The sequence below is a fragment of the Heterodontus francisci genome, chromosome 6 (assembly GCF_036365525.1).
Source record: "Heterodontus francisci isolate sHetFra1 chromosome 6, sHetFra1.hap1, whole genome shotgun sequence".
In the NCBI taxonomy this organism is placed as follows: Eukaryota; Metazoa; Chordata; class Chondrichthyes; order Heterodontiformes; family Heterodontidae; genus Heterodontus; species Heterodontus francisci.
Window position 1 is genome coordinate 5,229,170 of NC_090376.1, and position 21,441 is coordinate 5,250,610.

General features: G+C 47.3%; 1 protein-coding gene across 3 annotated transcripts in view; it reads right to left on the reverse strand.

The window, feature by feature from the left end:
• The window catches only part of LOC137371088 (sialidase-3-like), a 37,064-nt gene extending 15,883 nt beyond the window's left edge, over positions 1-21,181 (reverse strand). The window contains exons 1-3 of one of the 3 annotated variants that reach the window (XM_068033006.1): positions 21,123-21,149; positions 17,745-17,868; positions 10,097-10,307 (exon numbers count right to left, since the gene is read on the reverse strand). In XM_068033006.1, the coding sequence (XP_067889107.1) occupies positions 10,097-10,297 (201 nt within the window). In that variant the 5' untranslated portion in view covers positions 10,298-10,307; positions 17,745-17,868; positions 21,123-21,149. Of the gene's footprint in view, positions 1-10,096; positions 10,308-17,744; positions 17,869-18,109; positions 18,210-21,122 lie in introns of all 3 variants that reach the window. The other 2 variants (XM_068033004.1, XM_068033005.1) reach the window with 2 other exon arrangements.
• Positions 21,182-21,441: the final 260 nt, after the last annotated feature.

Here is a 21,441-nt window from a genome sequence, read left to right on the forward strand (position 1 = left end):
TGGTGAGGACTGGGCGCTTAATATTCAAGGATACAAAGTGTTCAGAAAAGATCTACAAGGGTGTCAAGGGTTAGGGGGGGCAGGCAGGAAAGTGGAGTTAGGGCCAAAATCAGATCAGTCACGATCTTTTTGAATGGTGGAGCAGGGTCAAGGGGCCGAATGGCCTACTCCTCTTTTTTATGCTCTTATGACAGAGAAGGAAAAAGGGAGGTGGAATGGCAGTACTGATTAGGGAAGACATTGTACTGTTGGAAAGGGAGGATGTCCTTGAGGGGGCAAAGAAAGAATCCATTTGGTTAGAGTTCAAAAGAAAAAAGGCAACGATCATACCACTGGGAATATTCTACAGGCCTCCAAATAGTGAGAGAGAGATAGAGGAGCAAATGTGCAGGGAAATCACAGAGATGTGCAAGAACTATAGAATGGTGATATTGAGGGATTTACTTACCCAAGTATCGATTGGGATAATTTTCAAGTAAAGGGTAAGGAGGGGGGAGGAATTTCTCAAATGTATTTCAGGCGAACTGCCTTGATCAGTATGTTCTCAGTCCAACTAGGAAGGAGGTATTGCTGGATCTGGTGCTGGGGAATGAGGTGGACCAAGTGTCTGTGGGCCCTTGGTAAGACTGATCACTGTATCATAAGGTTTAGATTAGTAATGGAGAAGAGCAGGAACAATCTAAAGTAGATCATCTAAATTTGGAAGAGGGCTAACTTCAGTGGGATGAGAAGGGATATAGGTAGGGTAAAATGGAACCAAAAACTGACAGGAAAAACTGCAACGGAGCAATGTATCATCATTAAGGAGATATTTCAGGTACAGGTTAGGTACATTCCAACAAGAATGAAATGTAAGGGAACCAAAGCCAGGGCTCCGTGGATGACAAGCGAGATAGAGAATATGATGAAACCAAAAAAGAGGGTGTATGATGCACATCAGGTGAATTCTTCAAGTGAGAACCAGGCCAAATACAATAAGTTGAGAGGGGAAATGAAGAAGAAAAGAGTGGCAAAAAGAGAATATGAGAATAGAATGGTAGTTAACATAAAAGGGAGCCCAAAAATCTTCTACTGGAATGTAAATAGTAAGTGGGTAGTACAAAGTGGAATGGGGCATATATTTTTTTAAAATTTGTTTCATGGGATGTGGGCATCACTGGCCAGGCCAACATTTATTGCCCATCCCTGATTGCCCAAGAGAAGGTGATGGTGAGCTGCCTTCTTGAACCGCTGCAGTCCATGTGGGGTTAGGTACACCCACAGTGCTAGAAAAAAGGGAGTTCCAGGATTTTGACCAAGCAACAGTGAAGGAATGGCGATATAGTTCCAAGTCAGGATGGTGTGTGACTTGGAGGGGAACTTGTGGGTGGTGGTATTTCCACACATCTGCTGCCCTTGTCCTTCGAGGTGGTAGGGGTCGCGGGTTTGAAAGGTGCTGCCTGAGTAGCCTTGGTGCATTGCTGCAGTGCATCTTGTACATGGTACACACTGCTGCGACTGTGCATCAGTGGTGGAGGGAGTGAATGTTTGTGGATGGGGTGCCAATCAAGTGGGTTACTTTGACCTGGATGGTGTCGAGCTGGAGTGTTGAAGCTGCACCCATCCAGGCAAATGGAGGGTATTCCATCACACTCCTGACTTGTGCCTTGTAGATGGTGGACAGGCTTTGGGGAGTCAGCAGGTGAGTTACATGCCGCAGGATTCCTAGCCTCTGACCTGCTCTTGTAGCCACGGTATTTATATGGCTATTCCAGTTTCTAGCCAATGGTAACCCTAGGATGTTGATAGTGGAGGATTCAGCGATCGTAATACCGTTGAATATCAAGGGGAGATGGTTAGATTCTCTCTTGTTGGAGATGGTCATTTCCTGGCACATCTATGGCGCAAATGTTACTTGCCACTTATCAGCCCAAGCCTGGATATTTTCCAGGTCTTGCTGAATTTCTACACGGACCGTTTCAGTATCTGAGGAGTCACAAATAGTGCTGAACATTGTGCAATCATCAGCAAACATCCCCACTTCTGACCTTATGAATGAAGGAAGGTCATTGGTTGGGCCTCGGACTCTATCCTGAGGAACTCCTGCAGTGATGTCCTGGAGCTGAGATGATTGACCTCCAACAACCACAACCATCTTCCTTTGCATTAGGTACGACTCCAACCAGCGGAGAGTTATCCCCGATTCCCATTGACTTCAGTTTTGCTAGAGCTCCTTGATGCCATATTCGGTCAAATGCTGCTTTGATGTCAAGGGCAGTCATTCTCACCTCATCTCTTGAGTTCAGCTCTTTTGTCCATGTTTGGACCAAGGCTGTAATGAGGTCAGGAGCTGAGTGGCCCTGGTGGAACCCAAACTAAGCGTCACTGAGCAGGTTATTGCTAAGCAAGTGCCGCTTGATAGCACTGTCAATGACACCTTCCATCACTTTCCTGATGATTGAGATGGCCAGGTTGGATTTGTCCTGTTTTTTGTGTACAGGACTTACCTGGGCAATTTTCCACATTGCAGGGTAGATGCCTGTGTTGTAGCTGTACTGGAACAGTTTGGCTAGGAGCGCGGCAAGTTCTGGAGCACAGGTTTTCAGTACTATTGCCGGAATGTTGTCAGAGCCCGTAGCCTTTGCTGTATCCAGTGCCTTCAGTCGTTTCTTGATACCACATGGAGTGAATCAATTTATGAATTGAAACACGTCGCGGGGACCAGGTAGGGCATGAGTCTCAGTGTATGAGTATGCCATCTGCGGGAACCCCCTGGGGAAGGGTATGACGGACTCCTTTTGCAACCTTGTGGACGGGTACTACAGGTTTCTTTATTTCCTCCCCTGCCTTGGTGCTTTATAAATTTGTCTTTACACAGCAACAGAGGAGAAAAGACCAGATTGCTTTCTACCATCCGAGTAGTCTCATTACTGTGATAATGGAGTTGTTGACTAATCACAGCAATCAATCAGACCCAGACAGGGCGAGGTGGAGGGAGGGCAGCTACTCTGCATTTCTGCTGGGAGGCCCAGCCTCTAATTTGAATGGGCTAAAGGGCCTTGGCTTTCACATCTCATCTGGGCAGCACAGTGGCGCAGTGGTTAGCACCACAGCCTCACAGCTCCAGCGACCCGGGTTCAGTTCTGGGTACTGCCTGTGCGGAGTTTGCAAGTTCTCCCTGTGACCGCGTGGGTTTCCGCCGGGTGCTCCGGTTTCCTCCCACAGCCAAAGACTTGCAGGTTGATAGGTAAATTGGCCATTGTAAAATTGCCCCTAGTGCAGGTAGGTGGTAGGAGAATGGTGGGGATGTGGTAGGGAATATGGGATTAATGTCGCATTAGTATAAATGAGTGGTTGTTGGCCGGCACAGACTCGGTGGGCCGAAGGGCCTGTTTCAGTGCTGTATCTCTAAATAAATAATAAATAAATAAGTTGGCTGAAGACTGGCATCTATGATGCTGGGGACTTCAGGAGGAAGTCGAGATGGATCATCCACTTGGCACTTCTGGCTGAAGATTGTTGCAAATGCTTCAACCTCATCTTTTGCACTGATGTGCTGGGCTCCCCCATCATTGAGGATAACGATATTTGTGGAGCCACCTCTTCCAGTTAGTTGTTTAATTGTCCACCACCATTCACGACTGGATGTGGCAGGACTGCAGAACTTAGATCTGATCCGTTGATTGTGGGATCGCTTAGATCGGTCTATCGCATGCTGCTTACGCAGTTTGGCATGCAAGTAGTCCAGGGTTGTAGCTTCACCAGGTTGACACCTCATTTTGAGGTATGCCTGATGCTGCTCCTGGCATGCCCTCCTGCACTCTTCATTGAACCAGGGTTGATCCCCCAGCTTGTTGGTAATGGTAGAGTGGGGGATTTGCCAGGCCATAAGGTTACAGATTGTGGTTGAGTACAATTCTGCTGCTGCTGATGGTCCACAGCACCTCATGGATGCCCAGTTTTGCATTGCTAGATCTGTTCAAAATCTATCTCATTTAGCACGGTAGTAGTGCCACACAACACGATGGAGGGCATCCTCAATGTGAAGACAGGACCTCATCTCCACAAGGACTGTGTGGTGATCACTCCTACCAAAACTGTCATGGACAGATGCATCTGCGGCAGGCAAATTGATGAGGATGAGGTAAAGTATATTTTTCCCTCTTGTTGGTTCCCTCACTACCTGCCGCGGACCCAGTCTAGCAACTATGTAGTTTAGGACTCGGCCAGCTCGGTCAGTAGTGATGCTACCGAGCCACTCTTGGTGATGAACATTATTAGGGACAAAGAGAGAGATATATGCTTAGAGGTGCAGGGCAAGGCTGGAATACTTAATGAGTACTTTGTATCAATGTTTACTAAGAACTGGTCCTCAGGTTGAAGTCCTAAATTGGGGGAAGGCTAATTTCGATGGCATCAGACAGGAACTCTCAAAAGTTGAATGGGAGAGGCCGTTTACAGGTAAAGGGATGTCTGGCAGGTGGGAGGCTTTTAAAAGTGAAATAGAAAGAGTTCAGGGCCGGCATGTTCCTATTAGATGGAAGGGCAAGGCTGGCAAGTTTAGGGAACCTTGGTTGACGAGGGATATTGAGGGTCTGGTCAGGACAAAGAAGGAGGCATATGTCAGGTATAGGCAGCTGGGATCGAGCGAGTCCCGAGGAGTACAGGGGATGTAAGACTACACCTAAGAAGGAAATTAGGAGGACGAAAAGGGGCCATGAGATTTCCCTGGCAGATAAGATAAAGGAAAATCCCAAAAGATTCTATAAGTATATTAAGAGTAAAAGGGTAGCTAGGGAGAGAGTAGGTCCCCTTAAGGATCAGTGTGGCAATCTATGTGTGGAGCCACGGGAAATGGGCGAGGTCTTAAATGAATATTTCTCGTCCGTATTTACCATGAAGATCACGGAAGCTAGTGAGTTCAAGGGAGGGAACACCGATATTCTGGAGCATATCAACATTACAAAGGAGGAGGTGTTGGAGGTATTGAAGCACATTAAGGTGGATAAATCCCCAGGGCCTGACCAGGTGTATCCTAGGATGCTCTGGGAAGCAAGGGAGGAGATTGCTGGGGCCCTGGCAGAGATTTTTGTATCATCGTTAGCCACAGGTGAGATACTGGAAGACTGGAGGATAGCTAATGTGGTGCCTTTATTTAAGAAGGGCAGCAGGGATAAGCCAGGGAACTACAGGCCGGTGAGCCTTACATCAGTGGTGGGAAAGTTATTGGAAGGGATTCTGAGAGACAGGATTTATATCCATCTGGAAACCCATGGTGTGATTAGGGATAGTCAGCATGGCTTTGTGCGTGGGAAATCATGTCTCACGCATTTGATTGAATTTTTCAAGGAGGTGACCAAGAGGATTGATGAGGGCAGGGCGATGGACGTTGTATACATGGACTTTAGCAAGGCCTTTGACAAGGTCCCGCATGGTAGACTGGTCCAGAAGGTTCAAACACATGGGATCCAGGGTGAGCTAGCAAATTGGATACAAAATTGGCTTGGTGAAAGGAGGCAGAGGGTGGTAGTGGAGGGTTGTTTTTCAGATTGGAGGCCAGTGACCAGTGGTATGCTGCAGGGATCGGTGCTGGGCCCTCTGTTGTTTGTCATATATATTAATGACTTGGATGTGAATGTAGGGGGCATGATTAGTAAGTTTGCAGATGACACCAAAAGTGGTGTGATAGTGGACAGTGAAGAAGGTTGTCTAAGGTTACAACAGGATATAGATCAACTGGGAAAGTGGGCAAGGGAGTGGCAAATGGAATTTAATGCAGACAAGTGCGAAGTGATGCATTTTGGGAAGTTAAACCAGGGCAGGACATATACAGTGAATGGCAGGGCCCTGGGGAGTGTTGTTGAGCAGCGAGACCTTGGGGTGCAAGTACATAGTTCCCTGAAAGTGGCAACACAGGTAGACAGGGTGGTATAGAAGACGTATGGCACGCTTGCCTTCATCGGCCGAAGCACTGAGTAAAAGAGTTGGGACGTCATGTCACAGTTGTACATAACGCTGGTTAGGCCGCATTTGGAGTACTGTGTGCAGTTCTGGTCGCCGCACTACAGGAAAGATGTGATTAAGCTAGAGAGGGTGCAGGAAAGATTCACAAGGATATTGCCTGGTTTGGAGGGCTTGAGTTATAAAGGGAGATTGGATAGGCTGGGTCTGTTTTCCCTGGAGCGAAGGAGGCTGAGAAGGGACATGATAGAGGTATATAAAATTATGAGAGGCATAGATAGGGTAGATAGCCAGAGTCTGTTTCCCATGGTAGGGGTGACTAAAACTAGAGGGCAGAGATTTAAAGTGAGAGGGAGGAGGTTTAAAGGGGATGAAAGGGGTAAATTTTTCACACAAAGAATAGTGGGTATCTGGAATGAGCTGCCTGAGGAGGTGGTGGAGGCCGGAACAGTGGTGACATTTAAGAGGCATCTGGACAGGTACTTGAATGAGCAAGGCATTGAGGGATAGGGAATTAATGCAGGCAGGTGGGATGAGTATAGATAGGCATTATGGTCGGCATGGACCCGGTGGGCCGAAGGGCCTGTTTCTATGCTGTACGACTCTATGACTCTAAGATGCTGACAGAATATCGGTAAAAGTGGAGATCATAGAGGTAATGGATGGAGTGAAAATTGATAGGCAGGATGTACTGGAAAGGCCGGCTATGCTTGAAGTGGGTAGGTTGCCTGGTCCGGATGGCTTGCATCCCAGCTTGCTTGGAGCGGTGTCATGCTCACGGAGGGAACAATGATGAAATATGAAATGAACTGGAGGTATTATGAAATAAAAGTCAACGTTGGACTAAACTGCAAGAACAAATGGACACTTTGTTACCTAGCCACATGGAGGGAGAGGTCAGGTGATCCCCTCCTGCACTGTCAATAAACATGTTTGTCTGTTGAAGACAGAACCACCATAAACATCTGGAATCGCATTGAGGAGGCTTACTGACTTGTAAAACAGCCCATTCCATGCTCACGACTCCTGTCATCATGAATTGGGTTAGCAAAGGCTTTTGCAGACAGACTCCGAAGCCAAGGCCAAGATAATAGGCGTGAAACAACACCACGTTATCAAAATGGACCATATTCAGATGCCATTATGTATCAATGGCCCCCACATCCTGGAACATTGCATCAAAACCCCAGGGGACAGCATCATGAGTCACCTAACTGAAACATGAAACCTGATAAGTTTTTACCTTAAAGGAAGGTATATCATTCAGACTCAGAGAGAGAGAGAGAGAGAGAGACAAGAAAGCCATTCCAGCAGAGAAGTTGTGAGATCGATCCAGCTTAAGCAAGGAGCCCTGCCCACACTATCTTAAAACTACTGAGGCAGAGAGATTGCAAGATGACCCTGAAAACTCCCCATCTGCGAATTGTATCAGCACTTCCGCCACCAACTTCAGACTGAGTTTTAACCAAAGGAGTCTGCAACACTTTTTATTCATTTGTGGGATGTGAGCATCGCTGACTAGGCCTGCATTTATTGCACATCCCTAATTGCTTTGAACTGAGTGGCTTGCAAGGCCATTTCAGAGGGAATTTTAAGAGTCAACCACATTGGAGTCACAAGTAGGCTAGACCAGGTAAGGACAGTCCTAAAGGACATTAGTGAACCAGATGGGTTTTCACAACAATCGACAATGGTTTCACGATCACGATTAGACTAGCTTTTAATTCCATATTTATTAATTGAATTCAAATTTCACTATCTGTCATGGTGGGAAATGAAACCATGACCCCAGAGCATTAACTTGGGTTCTGGATTACTAGTATAGTGACATTACCCCTACACCACCGTCTCCCACTTCATTAAACCAAGGCAAGAAACATTCAGGTCTGCACTGTTATAAGCTTTCCTCCTGAAAAGAAACTCTGAAGTTTTTAAACAACAAACTCTTATACAGCTTGCATGCTACCCTCTACTCTCTATCATTTCTTGTACATGTGTGTGAATGCGTGAGTGGGTGAGGTTGCAAACAATTCGGGTATTGTCCAAACAAGCAGTTTCTTTGTTAATCTATGAGAAAATCTGTTGTTTGTCTGTTTATTTGACCCTAAAAACACTCAGGGATCAAAACACTAGTTTAAAAAAAATCTATCTGCGGTCAGTTGGGAGGTGAAAAGTGGAAGTCACCCACTCCACGTACCACCTGGTCGTAATAGTGGAGATAGCGGAAGGGCTTGCCATAATCTTCCAATCTTCCCTAGATATGGGAGAGGTGCCAGAGGATTGGACAGTGGCAAATGTGACACCCTTATTCAAGAAAGGGTGTAAGGACATTCCTAGTAACTACGGGCTGGTCAGTTTAACGTCAGTGGTGGGTAAGGTTTAAGAAACAATAATCAGGAGAGGTTTGAGTTAATTAAGGTCAGCCAGTACGGATTTGTAAAAGGCAGATCGTGTTTAACTAATCTAATTGAATTTTTTGACGAAGTGACAGAGGTTGATGAAGGGAAAGCAATGGATTAAAAGCAGAAAATGCTGGAAATACTCAGCAGATCTGGCAGCATCTGTGGAAGGAGAAACAGAGTTAATGATTCAGATCTATGACCTTCCATGGGAAAAGTTAGAAATGTAATAGGTTTTGAGCAAGTGAAAGGGAGGAGGGGGAAGAAGAACAAAATGGACAGTTTAAATACAAAAGGTTTTGTGGTATGTCTTTCAACTGAGGACTTTACAGCCTTCTGGACTCAACATTTAGTTCAACACTTTTAGATCATAACCACTGCCCCCATTTCATGTTTTTATGCTGCTTTTTTTCTCTCGTTTCTTAATCCCTTTACTTTGCATTCTGCCAATTACACCTCCTCTAGACATATCTTTTGTTTCTTTACTTGGCCAAAGAAACCTTTTGTCATTTAGGAGAGACAATATAGACTAAATTGCACAGTCTAAAGAGTGTACGGGGACAGAGGGACCTGGTGTTCACATGCATAGGTCTTTGAAGGTGGCAGAACATATTGAGAATGCAGTTAGTAAAACATATGGGATCTTGGGCTTCATAAATGGAGGCATAGAGTACAAAAGCAGGGAAGTTATGCTGAACCTTTATAAAGCTCTGGTTTGGCCCCACCTAGAGTACTGTGTTCAGCTCTGGTCACCACACTTTAGGAAGGATGTGAGGGTCTTTAAGAGGGTGCAGAGGAGATTTACCAGAATGGTTCCAGGGATGAGGGATTTTAGCTACAAAGTTAGGTTGGAGAAGCTGGGGTTGTTTTCCTTGGAACAAAGGAGATTAAAGGGAGATCTGATAGAGATCATGACAGGTTTAGATCGTGACACAGATTATGACAGGTTTATATAAGGTAGACAAAGAAAAGCTGTTCTATTAGCTAATGGTACAAAGACTGTGGGACACAGATTTAAGGTTTTGGGCAAGACAGGCAGGGGGGATGTGAGGAAGAAATTATTTTACACAGAGAGTGGCAATGACCTGGAACTCTATATTGATTTCAAAAGGAAATTGGATGGCTACGATGGAAATAAACTTGCAGGACTACGGTGGTAGAGTGGGGGGAGTGACTGCCAGATTTATTGAATACTATTTCATAGGCAAAGTATAATCATTATATCTTTGGATATTTACTGTGCTTGTAAATTTCAGGCTGTATGTCAGAAAAAAAACTTTTAAAAAAGTTATCTTCGGGATGTGGGCGAGTATTTACTGCCTATCCCAGGTTGCCTTTGAGAAGGTGATAGTGACATGACTGAGAGTCTTGCTACGTCACTTCAGAGGGCAGTGAAGTGTCAAACATGTTGGTGTGGGACTGGAGTCACTTATAGTTTAGTTTAGTTTAGAGATACAGCACTGAAACAGGCCCAGACCGTGTAAGGACAGCAGGTTTCCTTCCCAAAAGGACATTAGTGAACCAGTTGGGTATTTTAAACAATCCGACAGCTTCATGGTCACTTTTACTGAGACCAGCTTTTTATTTCCAGATTTTGAAAAAATGAATTCAAATTCTCAAGTTGCCCAAGTGGGATTACTCTTTCATTAATATATCCATCTATACCACTTTACCCTTTCTATGTTTCAAAAAATATTTGTGCCATTTTGAATTCTGCAGAATGCACTCAAGGAGTCTCCATTGCAGATGATGCATACCTTCACTACGCTCATGTTAAGCTTCCCTCTTCTCATCACCAGAATCTTTGCATCCAAATCTCGGGCAGAGGTCCGTTTCTCTGCAAATGCCAAGATGATTTTTTGCTCATTGAGGTAGAGAAGTGAGGGGATGCGATACACAACTCCATTCCTCTCACTCTCAAACAAGATGATTTTACTTGTAAGTTGGTCGGCTGACATAATGTTGCTCCTGCAACAAAGAAAATGGAGAAAAATATATAAATATATTTACTGCATTTCGGCAGTGCATCAATAAATAAAATGAAGCAGGGTTCTGCCGTGGGTTATGAGCAGGAAGACAGCGGGCCCATCTTTCAATATACAGATTGGGGACCAGTCTGCAGTTTGAATGGGAGGCCTGAGTGGAAGAACAGTGATGACTTCCCTGTCAGGCCAGACCTGCGGGAAGGAGGATCAAGGAGACCTCGGCACTTAAAATAATAAAAATGTATTTAGGTCTCCTTGTGGGCAATAGTACTGAAGACCTGTGCTCCAGAACTTGCCGCACACCTAGCTAAGCTGTTCCAGTACAGCTACAACGCTGGCATCTACCCGACAATGTGGAAAATTGCCCAGGTATGTCCTGTACACAAAAAGCAGGACAAATCCAACCCGGCCAATTACCATCCCATCAATCTACTCTTGATCATCGGTAAAGTGATGGAAGGTGTCATTGATAGTGCTATCAAATGGTACTTGCTTAGCAATAAGCTGCTCAGTGATGCTCAGTTTGGGTTCTCAGCTCCTGACCTCATTACAGCCTTGGTTCAAACATGGACAAAAGAGCTGAACTCAAGAGGTGAGGTGAGAGTGACTGCCCTTGACATCAAGGCAGCATTTGACCGAGTATGGCATCAAGGAGCCCGAGTGAAACTGGAGTCAGTGGGAATCGGGGAAAACGCTCCGCTGGTTGGAGTCGTACCTAGTGCAAAGGAAGATGGTTGTGGTTGTTGGAGGTCAATCATCTGAGCTCCAGGACTTCACTGCAGGAGTTCCTCAAGATAGTGTCCTAGGCCCAACCATCTTCAGCTGCTTCATCATAATCATAAATATAAGGTCAGAATTGGGGATGTTCGCTGATGATTGCACAATGTTCGCACCATTCGCGACTCCTCCGATACTGAAGCAGTCCGTGCAGAAATGCAGCAAGACCTGGACAATATCCAGGCTTGGGCTAATAAGTGGCAAGTAGCATACGTGCCACACAAGTGCCAGGCAATGACCATCTCCAACAAGAGAGAATCTAACCATCGCCTCTTGACATTCAATGGCATTACCATCGCTGAATCCCCCACTATCAACATCCTGGGGCTACCATTGACCAGAAACTGAACTGGAGTAGCCATATAAATACCGTGGCTAGGAATCCTGCAGCAAGTAACTCACCTCCTGGCTCCACAAAGCCTGTCCACCATCTAAAATAAATTTTAAAAAGTGCCTCCTTTGCCCATGTCTGCCCCCGCCCCCCCACCCCAAATTTCCGCTCCCACCCAACAACCAGCTACTGCATCTGGTCAGGTTTGGATGGGAATCCAGGTGAATTTATGCAAATAAGATCCAGTCCCGAAGCCCCAATCTCCACCTCCTGGGACTCCTTGCTCTATTTGAGGCTTACACCTTTCAAAAAGGGCCCAGAGAAAGCATTTCCTCTGGTGGGGGAACCCAGAACAAATTAGGCACAATCATTACTAACAACAAAAGAAATCCATATCCCTTGATTTCCCTAAAGTCCAAACATCTATCTATCTCAGCTTTGAATATACTCAACGATTAACAAGACGTGCTGCAGAAATGTACAACTGCAAGTTTTTTCTTTTAACCCCAAATCTTGATTTGTCAGAAAAGCTTAATTATTTTTCACTCTGCAAAATGATATCAGTGCAAAGTCAGCTGTGGCTCTAACCTTTAGTTCAAGCAGCACTCCCAGGGATTGAAGCACATATTCTGAGCTGACACTCCCAGTGCAGTACTGAGGGAGTGCCGCACTGTCGGAGGGTCAGTACTGAGCGAGTGCCGCACTGTCGGAGGGTCAGTACTGAGCGAGTGCCGCACTGTCGCAGGGTCAGTACTGAGCGAGTGCCGCACTGTCGCAGGGTCAGTACTGAGCGAGTGCCGCACTGTCGCAGGGTCAGTACTGAGCGAGTGCCGCACTGTCGCAGGGTCAGTACTGAGCGAGTGCCGCACTGTCGCAGGGTCAGTACTGAGCGAGTGCCGCACTGTCGCAGGGTCAGTACTGAGCGAGTGCCGCACTGTCGCAGGGTCAGTACTGAGCGAGTGCCGCACTGTCGCAGGGTCAGTACTGAGCGAGTGCCGCACTGTCGCAGGGTCAGTACTGAGCGAGTGCCGCACTGTCGGAGGGTCAGTACTGAGCGAGTGCCGCACTGTCGGAGGGTCAGTACTGAGCGAGTGCCGCACTGTCGGAGGGTCAGTTACTGAGCGAGTGCCGCACTGTCGGAGGGTCAGTTACTGAGCGAGTGCCGCACTGTCGGAGGGTCAGTTACTGAGCGAGTGCCGCACTGTCGGAGGGTCAGTACTGAGGGAGTGCCGCACTGTCGGAGGGTCAGTTACTGAGTGAGTGCCGCACTGTCGGAGGGTCAGTACTGAGCGAGTGCCGCACAGTCGGAGGGTCAGTTACTGAGCGAGTGCCGCACTGTCGGAGGGTCAGTTACTGAGCGAGTGCCGCACTGTCGGAGGGTCAGTTACTGAGCGAGTGCCGCACTGTCGGAGGGTCAGTTACTGAGCGAGTGCTGCACTGTCGGAGGGACAGTACTGAGCGAGTGCCGCACTGTCGGAGGGTCAGTACTGAGCGAGTGCCGCACTGTCGGAGGGTCAGTACTGAGCGAGTGCCGCACTGTCGGAGGGTAAGTACTGAGCGAGTGCCGCACTGTCGGAGGGACAGTACTGAGCGAGTGCCGCACTGTCGGAGGGACAGTACTGAGCGAGTGCCGCACTGTCGGAGGGACAGTACTGAGCGAGTGCCGCACTGTCGGAGGGTCAGTAATGAGCGAGTGCCGCACTGTCGGAGGGTCAGTACTGAGGGAGTGCCGCACTGTCGGAGGGTCAGTACTGAGCGAGTGCCGCACTGTCGGAGGGTCAGTAATGAGCGAGTGCTGCACTGTCGGAGGGTCAGTACTGAGGGAGTGCTGCACTGTCGGAGGGACAGTACTGAGCGAGTGCCGCACTGTCGGAGGGTCAGTACTGAGCGAGTGCTGCACTGTCAGAGGGTCAGTACTGAGGGAGTGCTGCACTGTCAGAGGATCAGTACTGAGGGAGTGCCGCACTGTCGGAGGGTCGCACTGTCGGAGGGTCAGTGCTGAGGGAGTACCGCACTGTCGGAGGGTCAGTACTGAGGGAGTGCTGCACTGTCGGAGAGTCAGATCTGAGGGAATGCTGCACTGTCGGAGGGAAACTACTGAGGGAGCAACGCACTGTCGGAGGGTCAGTACTGAGGGAGTGCCGCACTGTCGGAGGGTCAGTACTGAGGGAGTGCCGCACTGTCGGAGGGTCAGTACTGAGGGAGTGCCGCACTGTCGGAGGGTCAGTACTGAGGGAGTGCCGCACTGTCGGAGGGTCAGTACTGAGGGAGTGCCGCACTGTCGGAGGGTCAGTACTGAGGGAGTGCCGCACTGTCGGAGGGTCAGTACTGAGGGAGTGCCGCACTGTCGGAGGGTCAGTACTGAGGGAGTGCTGCACTGTCGGAGGGAAACTACTGAGGGATCGCCGCACTGTCGGAGGGTCAGTACTGAGGGAGTGCCGCACTGTCGGAGGGTCAGTACTGAGGGAGTGCCGCACTGTCGGAGGGTCAGTACTGAGGGAGTGCCGCACTGTCGGAGGGTCAGTACTGAGGGAGTGCCGCACTGTCGGAGGGTCAGTACTGAGGGAGTGCCGCACTGTCGGAGGGTCAGTACTGAGGGAGTGCCGCACTGTCGGAGGGTCAGTACTGAGGGAGTGCCGCACTGTCGGAGGGTCAGTACTGAGGGAGTGCCGCACTGTCGGAGGGTCAGTACTGAGGGAGTGCCGCACTGTCGGAGGGTCAGTACTGAGGGAGCGCTACACTATCGGAGGGTCAGTACTGAGGGAGTGCCGCACTGTTGGAGGGTCAGTACTGAGGGAGCGCTACACTGTCGGAGGGTCAGTACTGAGGGAGTGCCGCACTGTCGGAGGGTCAGTACTGAGGGAGTACTGCACTGTCGGAGGGTCAGTGCTGAGGGAGTACCGCACTGTCGGAGGGTCAGTACTGAGGGAGTGCTGCACTGTCGGAGGGTCAGTACTGAGGGAGTGCTGCACTGTCGGAGGGTCAGTACTGAGGGAGTGCTGCACTGTCGGAGAGTCAGATCTGAGGGAATGCTGCACTGTCGGAGGGAAACTACTGAGGGAGCAACGCACTGTCGGAGGGTCAGTACTGAGGGAGTGCCGCACTGTCGGAGGGTCAGTACTGAGGGAGTGCTGCACTGTCGGAGGGAAACTACTGAGGGATCGCCGCACTGTCGGAGGGTCAGTACTGAGGGAGTGCCGCACTATCGGAGGGTCAGTACTGAGGGAGTGCCGCACTATCGGAGGGTCAGTACTGAGGGAGTGCCGCACTGTTGGAGGGTCAGTACTGAGGGAGCGCCGCACTGTTGGAGGGTCAGTACTGAGGGAGTGCCGCACTGTCGGAGGGTCAGTACTGAGGGAGTACTGCACTGTCGGAGGGTCAGTACTGAGGGAGTACTGCACTGTTGGAGGGACAGTACTGAGGGAATGCCGCACTGTCGGAGGGTCAGTACTGAGGGAGTACTGCACTGTCAGAGGTCAGTACTGAGGGAGTTTTGCACTGTTGGAGGGTCAGTACTGAGGGAGTGCTGCATTGTCGGAGGGTCAGTACTGAGGGAGTGCTGCACTGTCGGAGGGAAAGTACTGAGGGAGCGTTGCACTGTCCAGAGATTCAGTACTGAGGGAGCGCTGCACTGTCGGTGGGGAATGCCATGTGGGAAATCCTGGATGCCTCTCATGGCCTGAACGACCACAGGTGCAGGAAGTGTCACCAGCTAGAGCAGCTCAAGCTGCAGGTTTCGGAGCTTGACTGGGAGCTGGAGTCAGTACGCTGCATCCGTGAGTTTCAGGCAAAGAGGGAATGGTTGACCACCAGAAGTACAAGGAGGACAAGGCAGGCAGGGCAAGGGACCCCATGACTGCATCTTCCTCACCAACTGGTATTCAGTTCTGAATACTGGTGAGAGTGATGGTTCCTTTGGGAAGTGCAGGCAGAATCAAGTCCATGGCACCATGGGTGACTCAGCTGCGCGGTGAGGGGGGGGGGGGGGGGTGGGAGGATGAAGAGTGGAAGAGCAATATAATAGGAAGATTGATAGTGAGAGGAACAGATGGGCGCTACTGCGTCCAGAGATGTCACTCCAGGATGGTATGTTGCCTCCCTGGTGCCAGGGTGAAGAATCTCACTGAGTGGCTACAGGAGATTCTGAGGAGGGTGGGTGATCAGCCAGAGGTTGTGGTCCATGTTAGCACCAATGACATAGGCAGAAAGAGGGTTGAGGTTCTGCAGGCAGAGTTTAAGGAGCTAGGAGAGAGATTGAAAAGCAGGACCTCAAACACAGTAATCTCTGGATTACTCCCAGTGCCACATGCTAGTGAGTACAGAAATAGGAAGACACAGCTGATGAACATGTGGCTGGAGAGATGGTGCAGGAGGGAGGGCTTTAGATTCCTGAGGCATTGGGACCTCTTCTGGGGGAGGTGGGTCCTGTACAAGCACCTCAACAGTGCTGGGGCCAATATCCTCACAGGTGCTTCTGCTGGTGGGAAGGGTTTAAACTAGCTTTGCAGGGGGATGAGAGCCTGAGAGTAGATTCAGAAGGGAGAGAAGAAAAGTTGAAAATGGAAGCTAGAAAATTAGTAGGCGTGTTTGAAAGGCAGAGGAAACAAAGGCTAGAAAATAGACAAGGGAATTTGACAGTGCTAAATAGACAGTACTTCAAGTAAGAAGTCTAGAGAATAAGGTGGATGAGCTGAGAGCACAGAGAGTAAGATGGGAGTAGGATATTATAGCTATTACTGGGACATGGCTGAAAGAAGGGCAAGAATGGCAGCTCAACATTCCTGGTTACAGGGTTTTCAGATGAGATAGGGGGATAAAAAAGGAGGGGGGGGGGGTTGCAATATTGATTAAAGAAAAAAATATAGCTGTGAGGAGGGTTGATATGGCAGAAGGATCATCAAATGAAGCCATATGGGTTGAACTGAAGAACAAAACAGGGGAAATCACAACTGAGAGTGTACTATTGACCCCCAAACAGTTGACTCTGCCTGCACTTCCCAGAGGAACCATCACTCTCACCAGTATTCAGAACTGAATAGGGAGGGAGATAGAAGAGCAAATATGTAGGCAAATCTCTTGAGAAGTGCAAAAAGAATAGGGCAGGAATAGTGGGGGATTTCAAATACCCAAATATTAACTGGGATGGAATTAGTGTAAAAGGCACAGAGGGAGCAGAATTCTTAAAATGCCCTTAGCAGAACTTTCTTTTTAGCCAATAAATGGCAAGTCGAACAAGAGAGAGGACGGTTCTGGACTTAGTTGTAGGGAATAAAGCTGGGCAGGTGGAAGGGGTATCAGTTGGGGAGCACTTTGGCAGAAGTGATCATAATTCAGTTAGATTTAGGGCAGTTATGGAAAGAACAAAGTTCTCAATTGGGGAAAAGCTAGTTTTACTAAGTTGAGAAGAACAAAAGGGAAAGTAGCAGCATGGATATGAAATTGGTTGAGTGACAGGAAACAGAGAGTCATGGCGAACGGTTGTTTTTCGGACTGGGTTGGTATTAGGACCACTGCTTTTCTTGATATATATTAATGACCTAAACTTGGGTGTACAGGGCACAATTTCAAAACTTGCAGATGACTCAAAACTTGGAAGTATTGTGAACTATTAGGAGGATCGTGATAAACTTCAAGAAACAGGTTGATGGAATGGGTGGATAAGTGGTAGATGAAATTTAATGCAGAGAAGTGTGAAGTGAATCATTTTGGTAGGAAGAATGAGGACAAGCACTACAAATTAAAGGGTACAATTCTAAAGAGGGTGCAGGAGCAGAGGGACCTGGGGATATATGTGCACAAATCACTGAAGGTTGCAGGACAGGTTGAGAAAGCGGTTAATAAAACTTATGGGATCCTTGGCTTTATAAATAGGGGCATTAAGTACAAGAACAAGGAAGTTATAATAAGCCTGTATAACACACTGGTTGAGCCTCAACTGGAGTATTGATTCCAGTTCTGGGCACCATACTTTAAGAAGGATGTGAAGGCATTTGAGAGGGTGCAGAAAAGATTCATGAGAATGGTTCCAGGGATGAGGATAGATTTGAGAAGCTGGGATTGTTCTCCTTGGAGAAGAGAAGGAGATTTGATAGAAGTGTTCAAATTCATGAGGGGTCTGGACAGAGTAGATAGAGAGAAACTGTGCCCATTGGTAGAAGGATCCACCGATTAAAGGTGATTGGCATAAGAAGCAACGACAACATGAGGAAAAACTTTTTTACACAGCGAGTGGTTAGGATCTGGAATGCACTGCCTGAGAGTGTAGTGGAGGCAGACTCAATTGTGGCTTTCAAAATAGAACTGGATAATTACCTGAAGAGAAAAAATTTGCAGAGCTATGTGGAAAAGGCAGGGAGTGGGTCTAGATGAGTTGCTCTTATCGAGAGTTGGCACAGACACGACAGGCCAAATGGCCTCCTTCTGTGCTGTAACCATTCTATGATGAAGAAAAAAGGGAAGTTTATGATAGATACCGAGGGTTCAATAATGCAGAAAAGCTAGAGGAGTACAAGAAATGTAGGAGTGAAATTAAAAAGTGAATTAGGAAAGCAAAGAGTGGGCATAAAAAATATTGGCAAGTAAAATCAAGGCAACACAAAAGTTTTTTTTATTAATACGTAAAGAAGAAGAGGTTAGCTAAAGAAAGAGTAGAGCCTATTAGGGACCATAAAGGTAACCTGTATGTGAAGGCAGAGGACATGGTTCTTATTGAATACTTTGCTTCAGTTTTCACAAAAGAGAGGGACGATGCAGACTTTGCAATCATGGAGGAGGAATCTGAAATGTTGGATGAAATTAACATAGTGAGAGAGGAAGTATTAAGGGGTTCAACATCTTTGAAAGTGGATAAATCCCCAAACCCAGATGAAATGTATCCTATAGTATTAAGGGAGGCAAGAGAAGAAATAGCAGAGGCATTTTCCAATCCTCTCTGGCTACTGGTGTGGTGCCATAAGATTGGAGGACAGCTAACATTGTATTATTGTTTAAAAAGGGAGAAAGAGATAGAACAAATAATTACAACCAGTCAGCCTAATCACGGTGGTGGTAAATTTATTGGAACAAATTCTGAGGGACAGGATAAATCTTCATTCAGAAAGACACGGATTAATCAAAGACAGTCAACTTGGATTCGTTAAGGGAAGGCCATGTCTGAGTAACATGATTGAATTTTTTTGAGGGCGTAACAAGGAGGGTCGATGAGGGTAGTGCAAGTGACGTAGTCTATATGGATTTTAGCAAGGCTTTTGATAAGGTCCCGCGTGGCAGACTGGTCACGCAAGTAAAAGCCCATGGGATCCAAGGCAAAGTGGAAAGTTGGATCCAAAATTGGCTCAGAGGCAGGAAGCAAAGGATAATGGTCGATGGGTGTTTTTGTGACTGGAAGGCTGTTTTTAGTGGAATTCTGCAGGGCTCAGTACTCGGTCCCTTACTTTTTGTGGTATATATCAATGATTTCAATTTGAATATAGGGGGTATGATTAAGAAGTTTGCAGACGATACAAAAACTAGCTGTGTGGTTGATGATTAAGAAAAAAGCTGCAAACTGCAGGAAGAGATCAATGGACTAATGGGAGAAACAGTGGCAAATGGAGTTCAATACAGAGAGTTGTGAGGTAATGCATTTGGGGAAGGCTAACAAGGCAAGGGAATACACAATGAATGATAGGATATGGAGAAGTGTAGAGGAATAGAGGGACCTTGGAGTGCATGTCCACAGATCCCTGAAGGTGACTGGACAGGTGGATAAGGTGGTGGAGAAGGCATATTGGGATACTTGCCTTTATTAGCTGTGGCACAGAATAGAAGAGCTGAGTGGTTATGCTGGAACTATATAAAAGTCTAAAATAAAAGCAAAATACTACAGATGCTGGAAATTTGGAATAAAAACAAGAAATGCTGGAAATACTCAGCAGGTCTGGCAACATCTGTGGAGAGAGAAGCAGAGATAACGTTTCAGGTCAGTGACCCTTCTTCAGAACTAACAAAGGCTAGAAATGAAATAGGTTTTAAGCAAATAAAGCAGGGGGTGGGGCAAGAGATAACCAAAGAGGTGGTGTTGATAGGACCAGGTCACAGAGAATAACTGACCAGAAGGTCATGGAGCAAAGACAAATGATATGTTAATGGTATGCTGAAAGACAAAGTGCAGAGAGGGTGTTAATTGACTGTAAAATGGAACAGCCTGGCCCAAAGCACAAACACGACAAAAAACAGTGGGCAGGCACATGGTAAAAAAAATGATGGATATAACAAAATAAAATAAAATAAAATAAACAAATAAAAAGAAAGGGGGGCCCGTCAGGCTCTGAAATTATTGAACACAATGTTCAGTCCGACAGGCTGTAGTGTGCCTAATCAGTAAATGGGATGCTGTTCCTCGAGCTTGCGTTGATGTTCACTGGAACCCTGCAGCAATCCCAGGACAGAGATGTGAGCATGAGAGCGTGGACAGGGGGGGGGGGGGGGGCGCGGTGGGGTTGAAATGGCCAGCAACCAGAAGCTCCGGGACATGTTTTCAGACTGAGCGGAGGTGTTCCACAAAAGTCTAGTTAGGCCACAGCTGGTGAACAGTGTGCAGTTCTGGTCACCACACTATAGGAAAGATGTGATTGCGCTAGAGAGGATACAGAGGAGATTTACAAGGATGTTGTCTGGGCTGGAGAATTTTAGTTATGAGGAAAGATTGGATAAGATTGTTTTCTTTGGAACAGAGGAAGCTGAGGGGAGATCTAATTTAAATGTATAAAATTATGAGGGGTCTAGAGTGGATAGGAAGGCCCTATTCCCTTTGATTGAGTGGTCCATAACCAGCATTTTCAGGAAGAGGTAGAAGGTTTAGAGGGGATTTGAGGGGAAATATTTTCATCCAGAGGGTGGTGGGGATCTGGATCTCAGTGGCTGAAAGGGTGGTAGAGGCAGAAACCATCATAACATTCAAAAAAAAAACCTGGACGTACTCTTGAAATGCCATAACACACAAATCTATAGACCAAGGGCTGGAAAGTGGATTAGTCTGGTGGCTACTTGTCGGCCAATGCAGACACCATGGACTGAATGGCTCCTTCCGTGTTGTGAATTTCTTTCTTTCAATGCTGCTGAGGGAATGCTGCCTGTTGGAGGTGTTTTTTGGATGAGACATTAAACCGAGGTTCCACCTGCTCTCTCAGGTGGATGTAAAAGGTCCCACGACCATTGACACAAGAAACTGGGGGGGGGGGTTCTGCCCAGTGTCCTTGGGGTCAATATTTATCCCTCAACCAACATCACTAAAAAAAAAACATTGCCTTTTGTGGGATCTTGCTGTGTACCAACTGTCTACATTATAACAGTGACAGCAGCGTCAAAATACTTCATTGTGAAGGCCTTTGAGACGTCCTGAGAATGTGATAGGCGCTACAGAAATGTAAGTTCTTTCCCTTTTACAACAACTAACAGTACTATAGGTTAAAAAAGGCTACAATGTAATATTTATCTAGGAAATATGCAAGAGGCTAAACATTGATATCAATAACCGGGAACAGGCAGGGCTGAGCCGGTGAAGGCCCAAAGCCCGGGGCTCAGGCCCGGCTCTGGCAGTGACACCACGGCCCAAAAAAAAACCCACCGGCAAAAAAAACAAAGACCCGCCGATTCTCCGAAACGCGATCCCGGGCGCTCGCATTTATTTTAATCCTTATTTTAACTCACGTCCTGCAGGCCCTGTCGCAATAGTAACCGGCTCCCACTGCGCGCTGAGCATGCGCAGGACGCGGTGCACCCTGGGAGTTGTAGTCCCCTTCCCCTCCCCCTTTACCCAAGCACAAACATGAAAAAAACAGTGGGCAGGCACATGGTAATAAAAATGAATGATGCAACCAACTAAAATAAAATAAACAAATCAATAACTAAAAATAAAAAGGGGGGCCCGTCATGCTCAAAAATTATTGAACAGTTTCCCCAGTCTCTCCTCATAGGACAGTCCCGCCATCCCAGGAACAAGTCTGGTGAACCTTCGTTGCACTTCCTC